At 37.4% G+C, this 20,536-nt stretch overlaps 1 protein-coding gene across 1 annotated transcript in view; it reads left to right on the top strand.

Moving 5' to 3' along the window:
• Positions 1-1,756: 1,756 nt before the first annotated feature.
• NUP205 (nucleoporin 205) overlaps positions 1,757-20,536 on the top strand; it is a 44,715-nt gene continuing 25,935 nt past the window's right edge. The window contains exons 1-14 of the mRNA XM_048937963.1: positions 1,757-2,184; positions 5,220-5,362; positions 6,375-6,546; positions 7,493-7,637; positions 8,544-8,703; positions 9,796-10,024; positions 10,192-10,356; positions 11,123-11,298; positions 14,133-14,249; positions 15,786-15,923; positions 16,451-16,601; positions 17,323-17,528; positions 18,808-18,990; positions 20,101-20,151. Of these exons, the coding sequence (XP_048793920.1) occupies positions 2,157-2,184; positions 5,220-5,362; positions 6,375-6,546; positions 7,493-7,637; positions 8,544-8,703; positions 9,796-10,024; positions 10,192-10,356; positions 11,123-11,298; positions 14,133-14,249; positions 15,786-15,923; positions 16,451-16,601; positions 17,323-17,528; positions 18,808-18,990; positions 20,101-20,151 (2,064 nt within the window). The 5' untranslated portion in view covers positions 1,757-2,156. The remainder of the gene's footprint in view (positions 2,185-5,219; positions 5,363-6,374; positions 6,547-7,492; positions 7,638-8,543; positions 8,704-9,795; positions 10,025-10,191; positions 10,357-11,122; positions 11,299-14,132; positions 14,250-15,785; positions 15,924-16,450; positions 16,602-17,322; positions 17,529-18,807; positions 18,991-20,100; positions 20,152-20,536) is intronic.

Below are 20,536 nucleotides of genomic sequence, written 5' to 3'. Positions count from 1 at the left end.
AAAAGAGTGCATGCAATCTGGCCGCATCTGAATGCCAAAAGAAATATGACAGCTCTTAATGCCTGGAAAAGGCTTTAAAAATAATAAAAAAATTCATTTATTTATTTCTTTTTTGGATCTTGTGTCCTAAGAGTCTTAGGAAATCACTCAGCCAATTTTTTTTCAGTAGCTTTTGAACCTGTTGTAATTCCTGGACCATTTCCAACATAATATGATCAAGGACTAATGGGCTCAAAAGTTTATGTCCTCACAGGCTTTGTGTAAATCAGGGAATAGGGAAAAAGATGGAAATGAATGCCCATGCAGTTGGAAAGACTGAAACAAATCCTCAAGTATTCATTAGGTTTGCCATGGCCAGGTGATCACCACATGTCTGTGCATTTATCATAATACCTGTCCGTTCTTTCTCTCCTCACAGTCACAAGTCTTGGGGTGGCACACATGCACTGCAAGAGCAGGGAGACGGCTCTGCAGTGCTGAGCGCAAGAAGAGAAGGTGCAGAAACACTGTGCAAAGCCTGCATTAGTTCTGATGTTTATGGAGTAATTCAGCTTTTACCTCTTGCTTGGCACTGTTGTTTTTTTCCTAGAACAAAATAAATAATTCATTGCCAATCTTACTGTTACAATAGGTCTGCACAGGCTCATGGCTGACAAGGAAAACGGAAACCTCAATGAACAAATAAGGTCCAATAAAGTCTGTGAAAAGCTATTATTGATAAGACAGACTTTTTATTTTATTATTTTTTTATCCCACTTCTATCTTTCTTCTCTCCAGAAACTTTCTCTGGTTTTGGTCTCTTTTTCCTATAGCTATCTCACCAATTCACTCTCACCCCAGGACTGCTACTTTCTCTATAGTGCCCTCTCTGCCACCCAATTATACTGAAGCGAAGGTATTCATTTTGTCAGTTTCCCCTGGGTCTAGTTTATTGGACACTGTTTAGCAACTGGCAAAATATTGTTTTAATAAAGTTCAAGAGGAGAAAATATTGACCCTAAAAATGAACACATACTTTTAGTGGATTCTTTTATCTTAATGGTAATAAGAGAGAGAATTTCTGGATGATTACTACTGGGATGGAGGATAGTGAACTGACTTCAAATATGCAACGCTTCTAAGATAGTAACATTGATTGTAACATTCATTCTTTAGCTCCAGCAATACGTATAAGTGTCCTTTCTTTACTTCTGGTAGTTTTTTCTTAAACTGAAGAGTTTAAAGACAGATTTCTTCATGGTATAACCCCTATATAACCCCTAACAATGTCCTTTTGTTATACAAGGTTATAAACCTTAGTTTACCATAGAGGACCAAGAAAGATAACACTTTTAGATGCCCCACACTCGCTAGCGAAGTTGTTCAAAAAATGTAGCTTACTGCTTTTAAGTGGATTGCACTGCTTTAATTACCTGTATTTTAAACAAGGGTCAAAATAAGCACCGCAGAACATATACAAATTATTTTCATGAATACTTCAGTTTGCAGACATAGAAACACAAACCACTCTTGTTTGGGGGAAAAGAAAAGAAAAACAGCATATTTTTTTTCATGAAGAGAACGTTATACTAACACCCTGCTGCAGAAACTGACTTCAGGCATCCTTCTGTAATTAACACAGGTGGGACGCGGAAGATACCCTGTAGCACGACAAGAATCCCTATTCCTGAATGAGGAAATGAATGAAATAAAGGTGACTTCATTATTTACATTACACGAAGGAATCCGGAAGCGTAGCACGCAATACGGTGCTCTCCGTGTGTCGGCAGGAGCCGCGCCGCCCCGCGCTCTTGGCCGCCCTCCCGCGGGCAGCGGGACGAGTCTAGCCGAGCCTCGGCCTTCCCTTCTCCTTGCCGCAGCCGGCGGACAGCCGCGGCGCGCCTACAACTCCCGTCAGGCCACGGCGTAGGGTTTAGGTCCCGCCGCACGGCGGCCTCGGGCTGCCGCTGCCGGTGTGAAGCGGCGTGAAACGGCGTTCGCTGATTCTCACAAGCAGCCGGGTGGGAGCGGCTGCGGGACCTCGCCCCGTCCGGCAGGGAGGCGAGCGGAGCGGAGCGGCGCTCCCCCACTCTCCGGAGGCGCCGCCGAAGGCAGCCCCGCGCCCCGTGGGCCTTCTGCGGGTGCGGCGGCGGCGGCCCGCGCCTCCTCTCGCCAAGATGGCGGCGCCGTTGGCGGTAAATTCGGGTAAGAGGAACCCGCGCAGCCCATCCTCGCACTTTTGGGTGGCGGCGCCGGGCGCGGCTTTGCTGGGCGAGTGGCCGAGTTCTGCCCGCCCCGCGCCGGACGGGAGAGAATAGCGAGGCACCCGGTTCTCGGGACCGCCGGGGTGGGGAGGGAGGGCTCCGTGCGGGCCTGGCCCGGCCGTCAGGGCTGCGGAAGGTGCGAGCTGCCGCCCTGTCCGGGTGCTGCTAAGAGCGGCCGCTCGGTTCGGGGTGGGCTGTGCTAACTTAGTGAGTTTGTACTGCGCTCTTAATAGCATGTGTAATAAAATGTAAAAGAACCCAACCAACCAAAAAAAACAAACAGCAGACAAACCAAACGAGAACAACCACCAAACAGAAAGCTACGTCTGATCTTTGAGTGGTGCTGTGTAGAGCCAGGAGTTGGATTTGGTGACCCTTATGGGTCTCTTCCAGCTCAGGGTGTTCTGTGATTCTTTGTCACACGGGCTAGCACCTCCCCTCTGAAGCAGGGCCAGCTTAGTGCAGTGGCCTGGGGCTTTGATCCAAATGAGTTTTGGGTGTTTCTGAGGATGGGGATTCTCCCAGAAAACACTGTGGGCTTCTGCTCAAATGCTTGACAGCCCTCAAATTACCTGAATGGTAATTTCATTTCATGAGAGCTAATTCTTCTCCTGGATTATCTCTTTATTTTCTGTGCCCAGTGCCACTAGGTAGTTGAAGAGAACAAGCTGCTGTTCCCCCGTTAGCCTTTTATTCTTAAGACTGAAGAATGGCAGTTCTTTCAGCCTTCTCATTCCTTATGTTCTCTGCCTGCCTACTTCATTGTCTTGCTTGGTCTGGAAAGCCCAAAACTCAGCACAGTACTGGAGCTGGAGCAGTACTGTCTCAGAGATCACTTGTGTGCAGAGGCTGCCCCTTCTGTGAGGATGTTCAACTTCTTGTCTGCCAGGACACATGGGTGCTTTACTGTAAAGTTGCCTTCTCCAGCCTGTATCGTTGCATAGTTATTCGCTCTCAGGTGCAGGACATTGCATTTGCTAGACTTGAACTAAGTTAAGATGGAAAGCACAGAGACATTCTGAAAAGCGATTGTGACTATGACTACTAGAATGTGGGTACGGCCAGAAAGTAGTGTATGTCATAGTGAGGCACCTAATAAAGCCATCAGATTTTAAATGCTCAACTCCCACATCCAGCAAGTAATCGACTTACATAAAAGGTGTCTTGATCTAAATGAAACAATTACACCCTGTGCCCCCACCTCAGAAAATGTTAATAAAACAGTCTTCATCTGAGGGTGAAGGATGGGTGATTATTCCTACAATCCCCCAGAGTCTGAACAGTGACTTTGTTAAAGTGAAAATGGTTTAATTCAAGTGGGTCTAGACTTTCTTGTTACGTATTTGTACAACTAATTCTTTAGCCTTACAGGTAAAAGAAAAATAGATGCAGAAGGTGGAAACTTGTACACGAAAGATAAAAATTAAGCCAGATGTAGCATTAGAACTAGTGGAGATTTTGCCTTAGATTATAATGTGTTGTTTGTACAGTACAGACCTAGCAGGAACAAATGTATAGCTTCACAGAAAGTTCAGGCATAAGCATCAGCTACTGTTGTCAAAAGAAGCAGCCCAGCTTGTTCTTGCTTACCCTGGTAGAATGGACAGTCCTTCTAAAACTGAAATAACAGTTTTTCAAAAGTTAGTGTGGTCACTAAAAAAATGACCCAGTTGATTTTCATCCTGGTTGTTTATTCCCTTCTCTGCACATCTTTGTGCTTGTATAGTTTATGCCTGTCACAGAGCAAACTGGGTTATAGATGTGATCATTCTTTTGGTAGTGTCTTGTGTGTAGAATCTGAAACTTCCATGATTACAGATGATCCTTAACAAGGGAAACATTTTGGTACTTCTTGTAATGTGGGCCTTATAATCTTGAGTGTTTCTTTTCTCTCTGTTTTTTTTTAGTGGGCTGTTAATTCTAGGTGGCAGTTGGTAGGTGTAGTAGGTGGCAGTACAGGGTGATACTGCTAGAAGTCTGAGGAATAGGTTGGCATACTGTTTTCATGAGACCTGAGGCTCATGGGGAAAATTTTAATGTAGTCTTCATACTGCAAACTTTGGTTTGTGAATGATGCTGCTTCTAGTGAGTACTGACAGCTGTAGTACTGAATTCGGGTTTGGAGTATGCAAAGGAAACTCCTTTTCAGTATTGAGGAGGAGGGGAGATTCTGCAATAGGGTCAGACTTGACTTAAATTTGTGATTGCTGGCTTCCAGAAATAACCTAGTCTCTTCTCAATGTACTGAGGTAATTATTTGTGCTGATCTATTTCTATTAAAGCAAATTCACATCTTTAAGAAACTGATGCAGAATGATAGCAGAAAATGTGTTATGAATCCAAAGTATATTTTTTTTTTAATTGGAGTGAGAAGGGTGAACAAATGTAAAAATGTCTTTAGGTTTATGATTTCTATATTTATATAACATGGTCTTTATACTTATGATATTTTATTCTGCATAGTCTGATGATGCATCACGTTGGATAGCACAATTGTTTGCTCATAGTCTCTGTTATTGAGTATTTCATTGTTTTGGTCATTCTACCAAGAACAGAAAGCAGGAAGCCTGCCTTGCTGAATTTCATTCAGCTTCAAGTTCTGCTGCTCAGTTTGTACTTATTCTTTAATCTTACTGAAGTTTGTTGAATTTCTTAAGTATATAAGGACACAAGGTGAAGATTTTCAGCCCCAAAACTTACCTGCTTGCATCATCTTTTCTGTTTCTCTAAATCTCTAAATCAATTAGGTTTTATACTAGATGATTGTTGTTTTGTGTACTGTAGAAGGCAAAATCTATTTTGCTTGGTATGTGTAACAATCCATACTTGTCAAGCTGGGACTGTCACTAAAAAAAGCCTGTTGAAAATACTATATGAAGAATTCTTCCTATTTCAAATGCTTTTTCTTTTTGTTTTATTTCTTTCTATTTTTAAAAATTTCTATTTTTATTTCTGTCAATGTTTTTTTCCTTTTAGCTGCCAGCTTGTGGGGTCCATATAAGGACATATGGCAGACTGTAATGAATGCCATTTGGAAAAGGCAACCTGAAGCTATTCATCGCCTCGACCAGGTCTTAAAGAAACACAGATCTGACTTCATTTCTCTCTTCAGAAATCCGGTACTGGACTAATGCTCTTGCAGAATGATTTGGAGAACCGATGATTTACTGTTTTGTATTGTTGGACTGCATACTATTTAGGCACTGACTATGCTTTTTATTCTACATTTTTACAGTACATTGCACAAATGTCTTACAGAAATCTTGTTCTGTTCTATGAAGAGAAATAGCTTGAAAAATACATGTTATTTTGCCTCTTGTAGAGGATAACAGTAACATTTTTCTTCTGATTACTTGAATGTTCTGAAAGGAAAAGTAAGAGCATCTGATTATCCATTGGTTCAGTGTTGCTTTTTCCCAAGTACTCTTCTTTGTCTGAAATGAAGCACAAAGCTATTTCTTCTGGCTTTGGTCCTTGCTCGTGCTTCAGTTGGTTAGATAAATGAGCCTGCTGAACAGGTAAATGTGTGAGTTTATGAAATATACAATATAAATTGCTCAGAGTATGAGATGATTTGAAAAATTTCACTGCTTCCTGGCTAGTGGATCACAAGGTAATAGCTGTAAATGTCTTCTGTTGTTACTTCTGAAGTAGTGTATAGCTTTACAAGACTGGTCGATCACAAAATTTAACAGTGAGATACGGAGATTTGTCTGCATATTTGAGTGTCTGAGTTTAAGAGAAAAAATTATTATGTAGAAAATAGTGATCTGGAGAAAAGCAGCAGAGAAAAGCAGATCAACGTTCCTGGTGTCTTTCATTGAACTGATACCAATTTCTGTAGAGAATTTTATCGAAATTTAATTTTCAGCTCCGTTATTTTCAGTAAATTAACAATGTTTGTATAATGCTGTTTTTGCTATGTTCTAACTACAAGACCATTGCTGTGCAAGTGTAAAGCATTTTTAGGATGCCTTTGGTATCTTCGTGTTTAGAAATGCTGCCTTTGTTTTTAAGATGACAATCTAACCTGTCAGAACTGTATTTGTGAGGAAGGATTAAAGTGTGAAGCTTCATTCGGTTTTTCAGCTTGCCATTTTGAGTAACTTCCGATGCTTGTTTCTCTTCCAGCCAAAGAATGTTCAGCAGCACGAGAAAGTTCAGAAAGCAAGTACAGAAGGGGTTGCTATCCAAGGTCAGCAGGGAACCAGGCTTTTGCCAGAGCAACTCATCAGAGAAGCCTTTATCCTCAGTGACCTCTTTGATATCGGAGAGTTGGCAGCTGTTGAGCTTCTTCTAGCTGGTGAGAAGGGAAAATATTTAAGAGCTGGACAAAGCCAGCTTAAATAGAGTCTTCCTTTTTATCTTAAGTGATGCTTAACATGAATGCATGATTCTGTCAAGACCTGACTTTCCTAACATCTAGTATGGTCTTAAAGTGAACTCTACTACCTGCTATCATTTAACATAAAGGCAGTGTTCTGAACTTTTCTGTTTATATCTTATGCAGATTTTGCAAAAGGGGGTAACATGATTTTTTTAAAAATAATTTATTTGTCTATCACTGAATTTAAGCATAGTTTTAAAATAGTTTAAATAGTTTAAAAGTAGACATTGGTTCTGGAAATTATGGATTAGTTACGTATTGTTATGTAGCTGCATTTAGTTATAATCTAATAAATGATTAATAAGGGATGTATTCTGGAAAGAGTCTTTCAGATAAAAAATTGATTTTAATGTTATTAAAATATAATATCTTAATTATCATTATTAGTTAGGTTCATCATTAACTTTTTTTCAAATTCATAAGGAAATGGCTTGTTAGTTTTGTCACGTTTGGAAAGACACCTTGAAGCCAGTCTCAATTTCTATTTGGAACTTGTTTGTTTTTATGTAAATTGAGGCAGAAAATTCCATTTTGAACAGAAGAAAACTATTTTTCTGGTAATTAGCTTGATCTGGTTATTAAGATAGGCAGATATTGCAAATACCATTTGAACTAGGTTATTTATTGACTTGCACTTCTACTCTTAAGCTTGTGAAATTTTTAATAGTTGAATATGAGTTTTACTATCATCCAAAATACCTATAATTTCTTGGAAACACCCGAAACAAATCAAAGTGATGGTAACAATGCTTGCCTTGAATGCTATGTTTATGTTTCAATTAGAAATAAAGCGATGCAAAGCTGTTATCAAAATGCGTATGCTCAAATTTCCTTGGATATTCTGTGCATTTTCACTCAATAGGAGAACACCAGCAACCTCATTTTCCTGGCCTTACAAGAGGTCTTGTGGCTGTGCTGTTGTACTGGGATGGAAAAAGATGCATAGCTAATTCACTACGAACCCTCATCCAGTCACGCCAAGGCAAGACTTGGACGTTGGAACTCAGGTCTGTATTAGGGTTAGCTACTTTTAATGCTTTTAAAATGGTTTAGACTTGTGGGAATGCAGATATTCTCAGGTTTGTCTTACTTATAACCGAATGCTATCGCTTTATGCTTAAACATAACGTTCTCTGTCTTAGTGATACGCTTAACAGATTATGAGGATACCCATTTTATTTTCAGTTCTTTCATACTGCTTCAGCTTTTAGCAGTGTTTTGCTTTACACACCCTCCCAGTTAGTGCTGCTCAAACCAGTGATGATTACTCAGTATTTGAGAGACTGAATTTCTGCCTGTGCTGTGTTCTGACTTCCCACATCCCACAAAGCAGAGAATTGTGCTGCTGCCTCTACTTAAAATGGATGCACTGTCCACTGGCGAGCATAATGGTTTTTTTTGACTAAAACCATTATGCACTCTTTAGTTCCAGTGCACAGTGATTGCTTAAATAGAGAAAGAATAAAATAATGTGTTATGGCATAAACTTAAATTCTGCAACTTAAAAGAAAGTATTGCTTTAAAAATTCTGCTGCTTCTGTAGGATGTATAAAATTGGACAAATGCATTTGCTACTGAGAAAGAGCAAATGTGAACTTATGAATTATGTACATCTTATATAAAATACTTTTGCCTTTTGATAGAAATCTTAACCTACCTAATCCATGTTGTACTCTCCTCATATTCCATGTTCTTGAACCTAGTTACCTACAGACTTTGTATCCATTCAGTGTGTTTTGAGAGAGCGCTGCTTACTCATCACTGATGCACATTTGATTATTTTATATATATAATGTAGGTGTACATTTTATGTCAGCTAGCATATGCAGTTGATGGGATTCATTGTTCTAGAATTCCTCTGTGACTGAGAATAATATGATTAATTGTTAAATTTATATTTCTCTCTGTTACAGTCAAGAGCTAGTGTCCATGACAACACGCTTTACAGATGACCTAATGGAGCAGGGTTTGACTCAGAAAATCCTCACACTCGTGTCTCAAATTGATTTAAACCATGAATTTGATAAACTCCAGAGGGAGCGAGGATTGGGCAGTGAGAAACATCGCAAAGAGGTAAAGAGGGGACTGGGTGTAATTATTCTTCCAAATGACCGCATAGGGCAAAATGTCGTTAGATCACAAGGAGATAAAGATTGATTTTTTTTTTCTCCCTACTTTCTGGTTTCTTTTCTCTACCTTTGGAAGCATGGTTACTATTTGAGACACAAAGGTAATTACTCATACTTGGTTTCTGTGTTCCTCCTTTTTATTAGCACACATGTTATCTTTAATGAAGAAGATGAATTAAGGGCTGTATAGAAGAAAATGTAATATTTATACGTAGTGAAATTTTCTTTCGCTGTTTTATTCTTAAGAGTATAAATTTAACCATCTGCTTTCATCACCACCATTACCACCACTAAAAAAAAAAAAAGGAGTAGAATACAATAAAAATAGAAAAATAAAATTCACAAATGTTTAGAACGGATTGAAACCAGGTCTAGTCAGGCAAATAATTCATTTTTTAATTATCCATTTATGTTAATGTGATCAGAAGCATCTTAAATTGTAAGCATTAAAAACTGCTTGAAAACTAGGTCTCGTTTTTGTACTCCTTGGAATTAATTGAGACTAGAACTAGCAGTATGGTGTATTTGCAATAGGAAGATTTTAAACATTTAAATATTTTATCTCCTGCTCTTTCTGATATGTGATGTATCTAAAAATTATTCTATGATGTAATCAGTTAATTTATTTTCTGCCAAGTAACCAGTTTTATATTTTTGCTACTTATGTAGAAACTATGCAGAGAATTTCCTTGTAGTTTTCTGTATGTACTGCGTTTATTGCTGCAAAAATTCTGTGTAGATTCATGCCTCTGGACTTTGACTGTCGTGCTGGTTTGCATATTGTCATAATCAGAGATATCGTGTCACACCTCACATGAAATGGCAGGAAGTATGAAGGCATTTAACAGGAAGAAATGTGCCTTTTGTTGTTTAACAACGAAAAAAATATCAGCATTGTCTCCTGCTGTTTTTAGAGTTGTTTTTCACTTACTGTAGTCATAATAATTGACTGTAAAAGTCAAATTGAGTGTGTTGCTAGTACATTTATATGCTCTTATTGCTAGTACATTTATGTACTCTTATTTCTTTTGAAAAGGTTTCTGACCTCATCAAAGAATGCCGACAGTCCTTGGCTGAAAGTCTCTTTGTCTGGACCTGCCAGTCACCGCTGAGTAAGGATGACACCCTAATCCTCATAAGTTACTTGGAGAAAGTAACAGTAGAAGCTGATGGCTCGTTGGACAGCGTCAACTTGTCTCTTCTTATGGCACTCCTCTACTGCTTTGATGTCAGCTTTCTGGAACAAGGCACAGAGGATCGTGAAGGTAACGCTGACAGATCGCTTTCTCAGGGAGGTTATACTGTGCAGATGGATACATTGTTATTTAACCAGTTTTGTTATTTGTTTATAACAAATTGGTAGAATTTTGCATGTTTGTTTCCACGTTCACGGGGTGATGGTGTTGCATTTGTGGCTTTGTTTTTCTTCAAGATCTGATGCACCGGCTCCCTCTACTAGCAGAAAGACAGTACATAGCAACAATACACACTCGTCTTCAGGAGTCTCAGCCTTGGAAACTACCAGGCTTACAAGCAACGGTTAGATTAGCCTGGGCACTGGCTTTACGAGGAATATCCCAGTTGTCTGACGTGACAGGTAAATTACCCCAAAGTCAGTCACTGCACTTCATTATTCTGAGCTTGCAAGTCAAAGTATGTTGACTTCTAGAAGCAATGGTATTTGCTTTTGTGATAAAGCTGCTGTTGACACTCCTTCTAAGCTTTCTCAGTGTGTGCATTTGGTTGTTGCTCTGATACGTACACAGATTTAGAAATCATTAGTCATTAGACATTAATATTGTATAGTGTCTCATTGAAGTGAAAGGGATTTTAATACATTGAAAAATGTGAAAAATTGCATCTTATCTGCTTTAATAGAACTTGAAACTGAAATTAAAAATAGATTCATGTTTATGACTTTTTGCCTCTGGAGATATTAAACCTCAGTATCTTAAGAGGACAGATCTCTTTTTTTTTTTTTTCTCCTGTACTTCATAAGCTGTCCATGTTCCCTACTAAGTCAGAATCCAGTCTTCTACAGAATATTTGTTAAAGAAATTGTAAACATTGTAATTTACATTAAATTAAGGTTGGTTTGTACTTCTTAGTTCACAGCCTTAGATTTGGTCAGGTAAACGCATTATGCTCTTTATCTTACTTGCAGAAGAAAATTGAAACTACTACCCTACATTAAATTGTCTTTTCTAGTCTGGAGTTTTCCCGTGCAGTGGAAAAAAGGCTTAGTGGATAGAAGCATGCTGACTTGTTTTTCAGACAGATATTCTGAAATGTTACTTTGTTAACAGATAGTTGTGATTTATTTTTTCTGTGTACTGTAATTTATTTTTTTTTCAATCGCTCAGCTCTTGCAGAATTCACTGAGGCAGATGAAGCCATGGCAGAGCTGGCGGTTGCTGATAATGTCTTTCTGTTCCTGACGGAATCTGTTGTGGGATCTGAAAATTTCTACCAGGAGGAGTTTTACATTCGCAAGATTCATAACCTCATCACAGACTTCCTTGCGCTCATGCCAATGAAAGTAAGCTTTTTTCTGCAAATAGCAGTTCTTGAGGAATGTGGCCATGTCTTCTATAGTTCAAAACTTAGGTCAGAAAATGTAGAGAATCTGACATCAGCCTTCAAAACTCTTTTGTGGAATCCATAACATTTGGGATTTGTTTTCCACAGTGAAGCACTTTAAAAACCATGTTTTATTTCAGTGTGGTGAGATTTGCAAAGCAAGCTATTGTGGTGGTTGTGGTTTGGTTTTGTTTTAAATGCTCAGAATCTAAATGAATTCTGAGGTTGTTGGCGCTATGTGTACTTTTTATCTTTTTTTTTTCTCTTCTGATACAGGCAGTAGTATAACCTAAAGGAACAGACTGTTTTTGTCCTTCATTGTTTATTTCATTCTTCTACTGACAAACTTTTGCATGTTTAAAGGGAAGCATTCTGCTATTTCTTTCAGTACCACCAGTTGTTGGTTGAAGAGCTAGAACAGAAATGCTGCAAAAGGGGTTTTAAAAAGTTTGAAGCAGTTACAACAGTTTTATTTGTGTAAGAGCTCATATCTGGGCATGGAAAATTAAAATTCTATGGAAATACTTTTATTTAATTGATAGAAGCTTTATTTTGTGACCTTCATTGTGGTGAGCTGTAACTGGAGTTGCAAATAATTACTTCTTTCAATGAGGGAAAAGAAGGAGGATTTTAAAATACATTATGTTCTTGTTCTGCCAGTTTACAATGAACAATATTGGCAGGAACACATTATTTGAGCCTTGAGAATCTCTGAGTGCACATATAATCAAGCTGGAGATAGCTTTTATCTTTAATCCTGATTTATAATCTGTTGGTTTTATGTGTTGTTTTCTGAAGCTGTCTGTTTAACTCACAGAATATCCATAGAACAAATGTCATTTCAAGCAAATTTTTGTAGATAACCTTAGCAGTGTACTTCTGCTGCAGTGGTTGCCTGCGTACAAAACTTACTGCATTGTAACAGACTTTGGACTTTGTTTGAAGGCTGCCTACAGTGGTGTCTTCTGTAATACAGAAGCAGTAGCCCTTAGGAATATTTTGAGTAGATGAGCAGTATGTGAGGTGTATGTTATGAAAGTTCCTCGAACAATCAGGTGCTAACACATTTGAATCTGGGAACTTTTTTATGATGGCTTTTCTTTTTTATGAGGTAGTTCTGAGGAGAGAGGTGTCACCAGAGATGAAATATGTTCTTGTGTTTGTACCAAATTCCATGAAAGAGATATAGGCAGATTATTTGAATGAAGGTGGAAGAGCTGGGGACTGACTCAGGCTCAAGTTGCTGACTTCATAGTTGCGCATCTGGCCTTGTTTCCTGTATCCCAGAGAGCTGCATGAAAACCCCAAGGCTGTTTGTTGGTTTGTTGTTGTGTCTCTCTTTGTTGAACAATGGAATGGCAGGCTCTAGGAAGAGTACTTCAGTTTTTTTGCTTTGGTTCAGACCTGTGGTTTGTTGCACTTCATGCCTAATTATGAAGAGAGATTCTTCACTAGGAATAGGATTTTGTAAGAAGTCCATGGACAAAATTCTGAACACTGGCTCATATTCCTGCTTGACAGAGGCCAGTGCCAGTTGTTTTAGGGGAAAGAATCATTGGCAGGCAATTAGGATGTAGCTGTAGAAAGAATTCTTTTGTTCAGCTACAGTTATTCAGTACTTAGCTTATGAGTTATTTCTACTGAGTCTCAATTTTTAGGGAAATAGAAATGTTTGCTTTGCAGGGTCCCTTTTCTATTAAGATATTTATAATCTTTGTTCAGTTTTATTTAAATCTGTAACTTGGCATTTTATTAAATCTTCTGTATAGTTCTAGTACATGTGCTGCTTGTCAGTGATGGTTTGGATAAATCTTTTGGTTGACTGCATTACATTTACAGTTTTACAGTTAGCTTTAGTAACTTAGATAATTCACTATTTCACTTACCATCACTGTTTTGTCCATGTATTGGTTTTGTTAGTATACTGGTTTAGATACTTTGCTCTTACCCTTTTCATAGTTACTCCTAATTTTAACTGACTTTCTGAGACAACTCAGTTCTTTAGCTGATAATCCAGTTCTGCAATTCAAGTTATATTATAGAGCTGTGAACTTATCTCTGTTGGGCATCAGTGCATTTTAATTTGCGGTGTGTGGGATTGGCTGCTTCTCAGTCTTTGTTTAACAGAACTGAGCTTTTATCCTGTGGCTTTTTTATCCCATGGCGTGCTTTGTGAAAGGCTTTTTGACAATAAGATTAAATCCATTTTTTTTGTTGTTGTTGTTTTTTCTTTTTTTTTTTTAAGTAACTGGTATTTTTGGCAGGTTTTTTTTTGGTAATTTTGCAGGACTGACTAAAATACTGTTTTTTTTTTTTCCTCATTGCTTTGTTTTTTTTTATTGTAATGCTATTAGTTGGTATAGACATTATTCCTACATCCAAAGCAATTGCACCAATCCAAAACTTTTCAAAAGATGAACTAGCTGTACTCAGAAGTAGCCTTAGGCTGCTAAGAAAGGTGCAGTCCAGAGATCTTTCTATAGAAGACAGTATTTCCTGGTATTTTCTAATACTCTTTACTCCCTTTGGATCACAGCCAAACATTCTATGAAATTTAGCTAACTTTAGCTTCCTCTCAAAATAAAAAAAAAAAGGATTTACCTTTTACAGCCAAACCAGGGCATCTGGTGAAGTCAGGGCCTTGGCAGTAAAAATGTGACGGAGCAAATCTTTGAATGTAGGATGTGTTATAAATAAATCAATGAAATTTTAGAATTTGCTTATTTCTGCAATTGTATCTCGTTCTTAGCTAAATACAGAATGGTATTTTTCTCCAATTCTTAAATTGCATAGGTGAAGCAGCTGAGAAACCGTGCTGATGAAGATGCTCGCATGATCCACATGAGTATTCAGATGGGGAACGATCCGCCTATTTCTCTTCGGAGAGATCTGGAGCATTTAATGCTTTTAGTAAGCGCTATTTTCTTTTGAATTATCATAGGAAGAAAGTGTCACTTTCCTTATTCATCAGAAAGCCTGTGTTTAAATGATAAACTTCAGTGCTGGGTCTTGCCCTCTTTGGATTGAATTTTTTTTGTTACATAAGCATTGACCCTTGTTGTAAATTTTTGTGGAAAGAGTGTACTGCCCTGCCTTCTGATGTTGAAGCATCAGTTCTTTCCTGTTTAGTGAGTAAATACTGCATTGTTTCTCCTGGTGGAAAAATTATTGAGCTGTTGTTATTGTAGAAAATGTTACACATCTATAATTTAACTTATAGCAAGATTTCCTTAAAATAACTGTTTTTTTAAGCATAATACATCATAATATATGTTATATTATAGATTATTATGTGATATATATTATAAACACATTATTTTAATGTAACTTAGAAACAACCTTTATTCTTAAAATTCTTATTGTTGAAGTTAAGATCTGACAAAAAGAATTTAAGTTCTAAACACCTGTGTGTATAGATGCCTTCCTGTTCACCCAGTGTTTGATCTTTCTGTAATTGTTCAAAATTTTCTGTAGTAAATAGGGAGAAAACTGGTTCTTTTTCCCCATTATTGCCAATTAATCTGATAATGATTTAAATAATTCTTTCTTATGTGTGATGTATTTGTAATGAGACTTTTGACAGACTACTTTACATTTGCTATAGAGAAGGCCAGGCAAGGTGACCCCTGTAAGTCCGATGCAGGAATTGCAAATTCCATCATTTCCCTTGTTATGACCAATTTTGGAATAAAGGTCTTTTTGTTACTGTCCTACTTTTTTAATAAAAGGAAGAAAACAGTCTGTATGTTTAGTTAAACATCAGTCACTAAAGTTGCCTCATGACACTTAAAAAAGATCAGAAAGAAATTTTAAATTTAGTGACTGTGTTTTATATTTTCTGTTCATTTATAATTTAAAAACATGTATATATTTCCCACTAACTAGCATGCAGATGTACAAGTGTGCAGTTCTAAATATAGCAGTCTTTAACGTAGGGACTGCTTGTCCCTTTAAGATGTTGGGCATTGCAAGAAATGGTTTTAATGAAATATTTTCTTGAGTAGCTCTGAGGTATGTAGTAAAGCTATCTGAAGAGCTAGAAGTGAAAATTATCTGAGAAGTTGTATGTTCCTTTAATAGGTAAAATTTGTGATTCTGATACCAACTAGTATGTTCATAAATCAATACAAGATTTATCTTTAATGCAAGATAACAAATGGTTGCTTAAGGTGAAATGCTTCTCTTTTGTTAGCAATACTTTCAACTGTAGGAATTAGAAAGTATCAAAGCTATGAAAGTTTAACATGCATGCTTTTTAATTTCTCTGGCTGTCATTTGTTTTGAGACTATTGTTCAGCAGCTGTCATTTTTCAGAGATTTTTAAGAAATGGAACATCGGGTGTGGAATGCTTTGTGTTTCAGATGTGTCTATAAGCAGTACTCATAGAAATAATCTTCTCGTCTTTATACAGTTAATACTTTTTGTCATCCCCCTTTCTCTGACAGATTGCTGAGTTGTATAGGAAGGATCCCTTTAATTTGGAACTTGCCCTTGAATACTGGTGTCCATCAGAGCCTTTGCAGACATCTACCATCATGGGGTCATATCTTGGAGTAGCTCATCAGCGACCTCCTCAGCGCCAGGTTATCTGCATTTGTCACTTGTACATTTTTTTAAGTGGAAAAACATTATTTTCTTTAGTATTTACAGTTAACTTCAAATTAAAGTAATAATAGTTGCAAGCTGAAGCAATACAATATTGTGAGTTAAAAAAAAAAAAGTTTGCTATCCTTATTACACAATTACAGCTGGCCACTAAGAAGACATTATTATCTTTTCTCTGTGGCTTATCTGCATATGTCCTGTTCTGCAGGATATGGTTAATGTTGCTTACTCTAAAATGAGTTACTGTAAGTCACTCATGGTTGTCAATATATTTACTGAGAGAGTGTCTAATTAATCTCTTTAGAACTTTCGTTTTATTGCAGTTTTCTGTCTTGTGTTTTCTGTCTGATGACCTCCACACACATTTTGGTGTAATCCCCCATCCCCTATGATAACTTTAGAGTCTTTTTTCTCACTTTGCCTGCCTATTGTTTTCCTAAAATACTCAGTTATTTGTTTTTTTTTTTTTTTTTTTTTTTAAAACACTAATATTTATTTGTTCTAGGTTGTCTTGTCAAAGTTTGTCAGGCAAATGGGAGATCTTCTTCCCTCCACAATTTACATCCCATACTTGAAAATGCTGCGGGGACTGGCCAGTGGGCCTCAGTGTGCTCATTACTGCTTTAGTTTGCTGAAAGTCAATGGTGGTAGTCACGGTAAGAGAAATGACACTTCAGCTCCTCCTTGTCTCTTTTTCCTTCTAATGTAATAAAATAACAAATGACGACTCTTGTTAAATGAACTGTGGCGTTATGCTTTGCATTAGTAGTACACAGATGAAATTGAAATGTTTTGCTTGAAAATGTAATTCAGGGGAAAAAAAAAGGCTGATTAAGTTATTGTCTGAGTACCTTAGCAACTAAATTGCTTAGCCAAGTAGTGCATCTTAAAAAGGCATGGCTTACAACAAGATGCAAAATATTAATGTAGCTCAAGGTGAAATATAAAATAGGTAATATCTTCAACATAAGTTAGATGTATTTTAAATGTAGCTATCTTTCCCAAGGGTTTGTTTTGTTTTGTTTTCCAGAAGCATTTTGAGAAATACTACACGTATAAGAAATTGTAAAAGAACAGATTGCTTTGTATTTTGCATTGGTCGAATTGGAAAGATACTTTCAAGGAGTATTACAAACATTCTGATTAATAAAATAGAAAACTTGCTTCTACTGGCTTTCTATATTAGCACTTTCATGTCTTTCTTGTCAAAGAAGCAAAATAACAAGAACATTCCAGAAACAATAGTTTTCTTTTGAACTTTATTGTTGGGTCAAGATAAGAAGGTTTTCCTTTTAAATTTAACTACCTTCCTGGTTGGCCTGTGAATGAGTTAAAAACATATATATATATCTTGACACCTTTTTGTCATTTTTCTAGCGGAAAACATCCAAGGAGCAGGTGGCAGCCCTGTCTCCTGGGAGCACTTTTTCCACTCTTTGATGCTCTATCATGAACACTTAAGGAAAGACTTGCCAAGCGCAGACAGCGTTCAGTATCGTCACCTGCCTCTCCGAGGAATCACCCAGAAGGAGCAGGATGGGTTAATTGCCTTTTTACAGCTGACCACTGTTATAGTGAATTGGGTAAGTGACATTTTATTTGTTATTCTTTAATCTATTGCTTTTTCATGAAGGTTATAATTCAGCTGTAATGTTCACTTGTCCAAAAAGATATTCAGGGCAAATTTACCTAGCAGCTCTTTTCATTTGATTAGGGAACTTGAAAAGTATGACAAATATGAAACTTTACTTCTATGACCAAACACATTGCCAATGTTACTGATTTTCTCGCTTCCCTGACACTTTCCTGTCGTGAGGATGTCCTTCAGAAGTGAGATATATTCAAAAGAAATGCTTAGAGAGTAGGAAAGTTCTTTGATAAGGACTTCTAGAAAGCAAAAATAATAGAAGACTTTACATAGAAATGGTAGAAACTTGGCAAGGAAACCAATCCCTCTGAAACTTGCCTCCAGAGTTAAATTTAAAATATCCCCAAACCAGTAATGCAAAATGTGCCATGGAGTGGCCAGAAGTGGAAATCTAAGAAAACGAAACTGCAAAACAGGCTTTTTATTTTGAATTACCTGTATAACTCGGGATACTGTGGAATTCAGTCCTTTGTATTAAAGACCTCTCCAGGATCTGCAGTTAGAAGTTTGAAGAATATCAGCCTAAAAATTCTGTGATTTAGCAGGATGCCCACAATTTTACTGGCACAAACACAGGACAGATCAGTGAAACTAATTGGGCTTTTAAAAAGTTATCTGCTGATGTGGAGAGCTGAAAGCCAAATTTGTTCAGTGAAACTTACATTAACTGTCATGTCAGCATTGAATGAGTGGAGAAAAAAGTATTATCCTAGCAAACCATAACCTAGGAAGAAGTAAACATCTGAGGATGTGAGCAGTTATCATTTAATGAGACCAGAGGCTTGATCTTGCCCAGTGCTTCAGAGTGAATCAGTGTCTCAAATGAGCTTACAATGGTGATGATCCCGCTCTTAAACTATTTCATGCAAGTTCCTAACTGATGTCCAGATAGAATTTAGGTACTTGCTTAGGATTAGTTGCATGAATGTGCATCCATATAAAAAAAAGAAAGGCAATTATAACAAAGTTACAATGCACATAAGTTTTCTTTATGGATAGCAACAATTTCAGTACAATTTTAGGAAAAATTTGAATCATTACATTGCGCTTTTGTTGAATGAAAGTTGTTTGCATTGGAACGGTCTGCCATTCTCCTGATATTTTGTGCACCTCTGCAATTATCATTGCTGTTACTGAAATGTGAGTTAGAGATTATAAGTCATGAATAATCTGCAAACTTATAGCATGCAATTTTTTTTTATGTTGAACTCCAGAGTGAGAACGCTCGCTTGGCTCTTTGTGAACACCCTCAGTGGACACCAGTGGTGGTCATTCTGGGACTTCTGCAGTGCAGCATTCCTCCTGTTTTGAAAGCTGAATTGTTAGAAACTCTTACTGCTTTTGGGAAATCTCCTGAAATAGCTGCTTCACTTTGGCAATCTCTGGAATACACCCAGGTAATTTAGGATTTTCAGTGCTTACAGCTCTAGCATCCCAGTTTGATAAAATTGTCATTGTGTTTATGGTTCATTTGTACCAATGGTGTTACATTTTCTACTGATTTCTCTTTTCCATTATTGATTATCAGGTTTTTCACTTAGTTAAGGCAGTTCATATTTTAAAACCAGTTTGAAAATAATGGTGTGGTTTTATGTCTCAGATCTCATTGGCTCTGTACACTTTCTAACAGACAGTCCAGTATATTCAATATATTCTTTCCCTCCATGTTTCAGTCTTGTTAACTCAATCATAAGGAATGGAATTACATTATAGTGTGCATTATAGATCAGACTCATTTCTGTTTTGTTTGAAAGAACTTGAGGCATTTAATGGCTGTTTACAAGGGTGGATAGTGATAGAACAAGGGGAAATGGTTTTAAACTGAGACAGGAGAGGTTTAGGTTAGAGATTAGGAGGAAGGTTTTCACAGAGGATGGTGACGCACTGGAACAGGTTGCCCAAGGAGGCTGTGGATGCCCCATTCCTGGAGGCATTCAAGGCCAGGCTGGATGTGGCTCTGGGCAGCCTGGAGTGGTGGTGGGCGACCCTGCATGTAGCAGGGGGTTGAAACTGGATGATCATTGTGGTGCTTTTCAACCCAGGCCGTTCTATGATTCGAGCTGTGATTGCTGGCTTATTGTTAATTGCTAATTGACAGACTCCGACAGTGATGACATCTCATAGTAGTAGTATTTTAAATGCTCACCACCTCTGCTTCCTAATTAATTACATTCCCTAAAATATACTGCTGAAAGAGATAATAAGGAAAATACCTTTTCTGTGACTACTATCAGAAGAAAATTAATAAATTAGTGAAAAACTTTTTTTTTTTAATGAACATGATGCAGATTTTTGAGGACGCAGAACTAGAAGTGTGTAAGTATATAATACCTAATTCAGCCTTTCTGACAGACAAATCTTAGCTTTTCAGTTTTTTAGAGGATATAGAAAGCTGCTTACAGCTACAAGGTGATGAGTACCTTTTACTACTGTTAAGAATGATGGAGAAATGCTTTGATGATGTGAAGCATATTGTTTATCTGTTTTCTTTTCTTTCTGTTTTGAAGATATTACAAACAGTGAGAACTCCAGGCCAGAGACAAGCAATTGGTATTGAGGTAAGAGTTTCTTTGTTTCTAGGCAGACTGTCTCATCTTCTGCGTATGAGTACAGGGTAAATTTGGAGGCTTGTTACAATTTCTGGAAGTTCTATACATTTATGAATCTAGTGTAGCATTGTACTAGTAATAGAGCAGTGTCTGAACCTTCCAGTTCCTTATTGGCACTCATCTTAAGATTTTTTCCTATATTTGAGATATTTTTACTATATCTTAATACAATTCAGTTCCATTTTAATAAAATGGTTATTAAAAGCTAAGTGCAATTCTGAAGTGTATCTCCAAATAACTGAGAAATGAATGAAGAGTGTATTGCTAAACTTAAACGCCAGTATTGTTGCTTCACTGCTTTTGCTTTGTTTGTGATGCTCTCTGGACAACAGTG

Source organism: Lagopus muta, chromosome 1, assembly GCF_023343835.1.
Source record: "Lagopus muta isolate bLagMut1 chromosome 1, bLagMut1 primary, whole genome shotgun sequence".
NCBI classification, from domain to species: Eukaryota; Metazoa; Chordata; class Aves; order Galliformes; family Phasianidae; genus Lagopus; species Lagopus muta.
The sequence above is the reverse complement of the archived record's forward strand: the minus strand, read 5'-3'. Positions and strand labels throughout refer to the sequence as shown.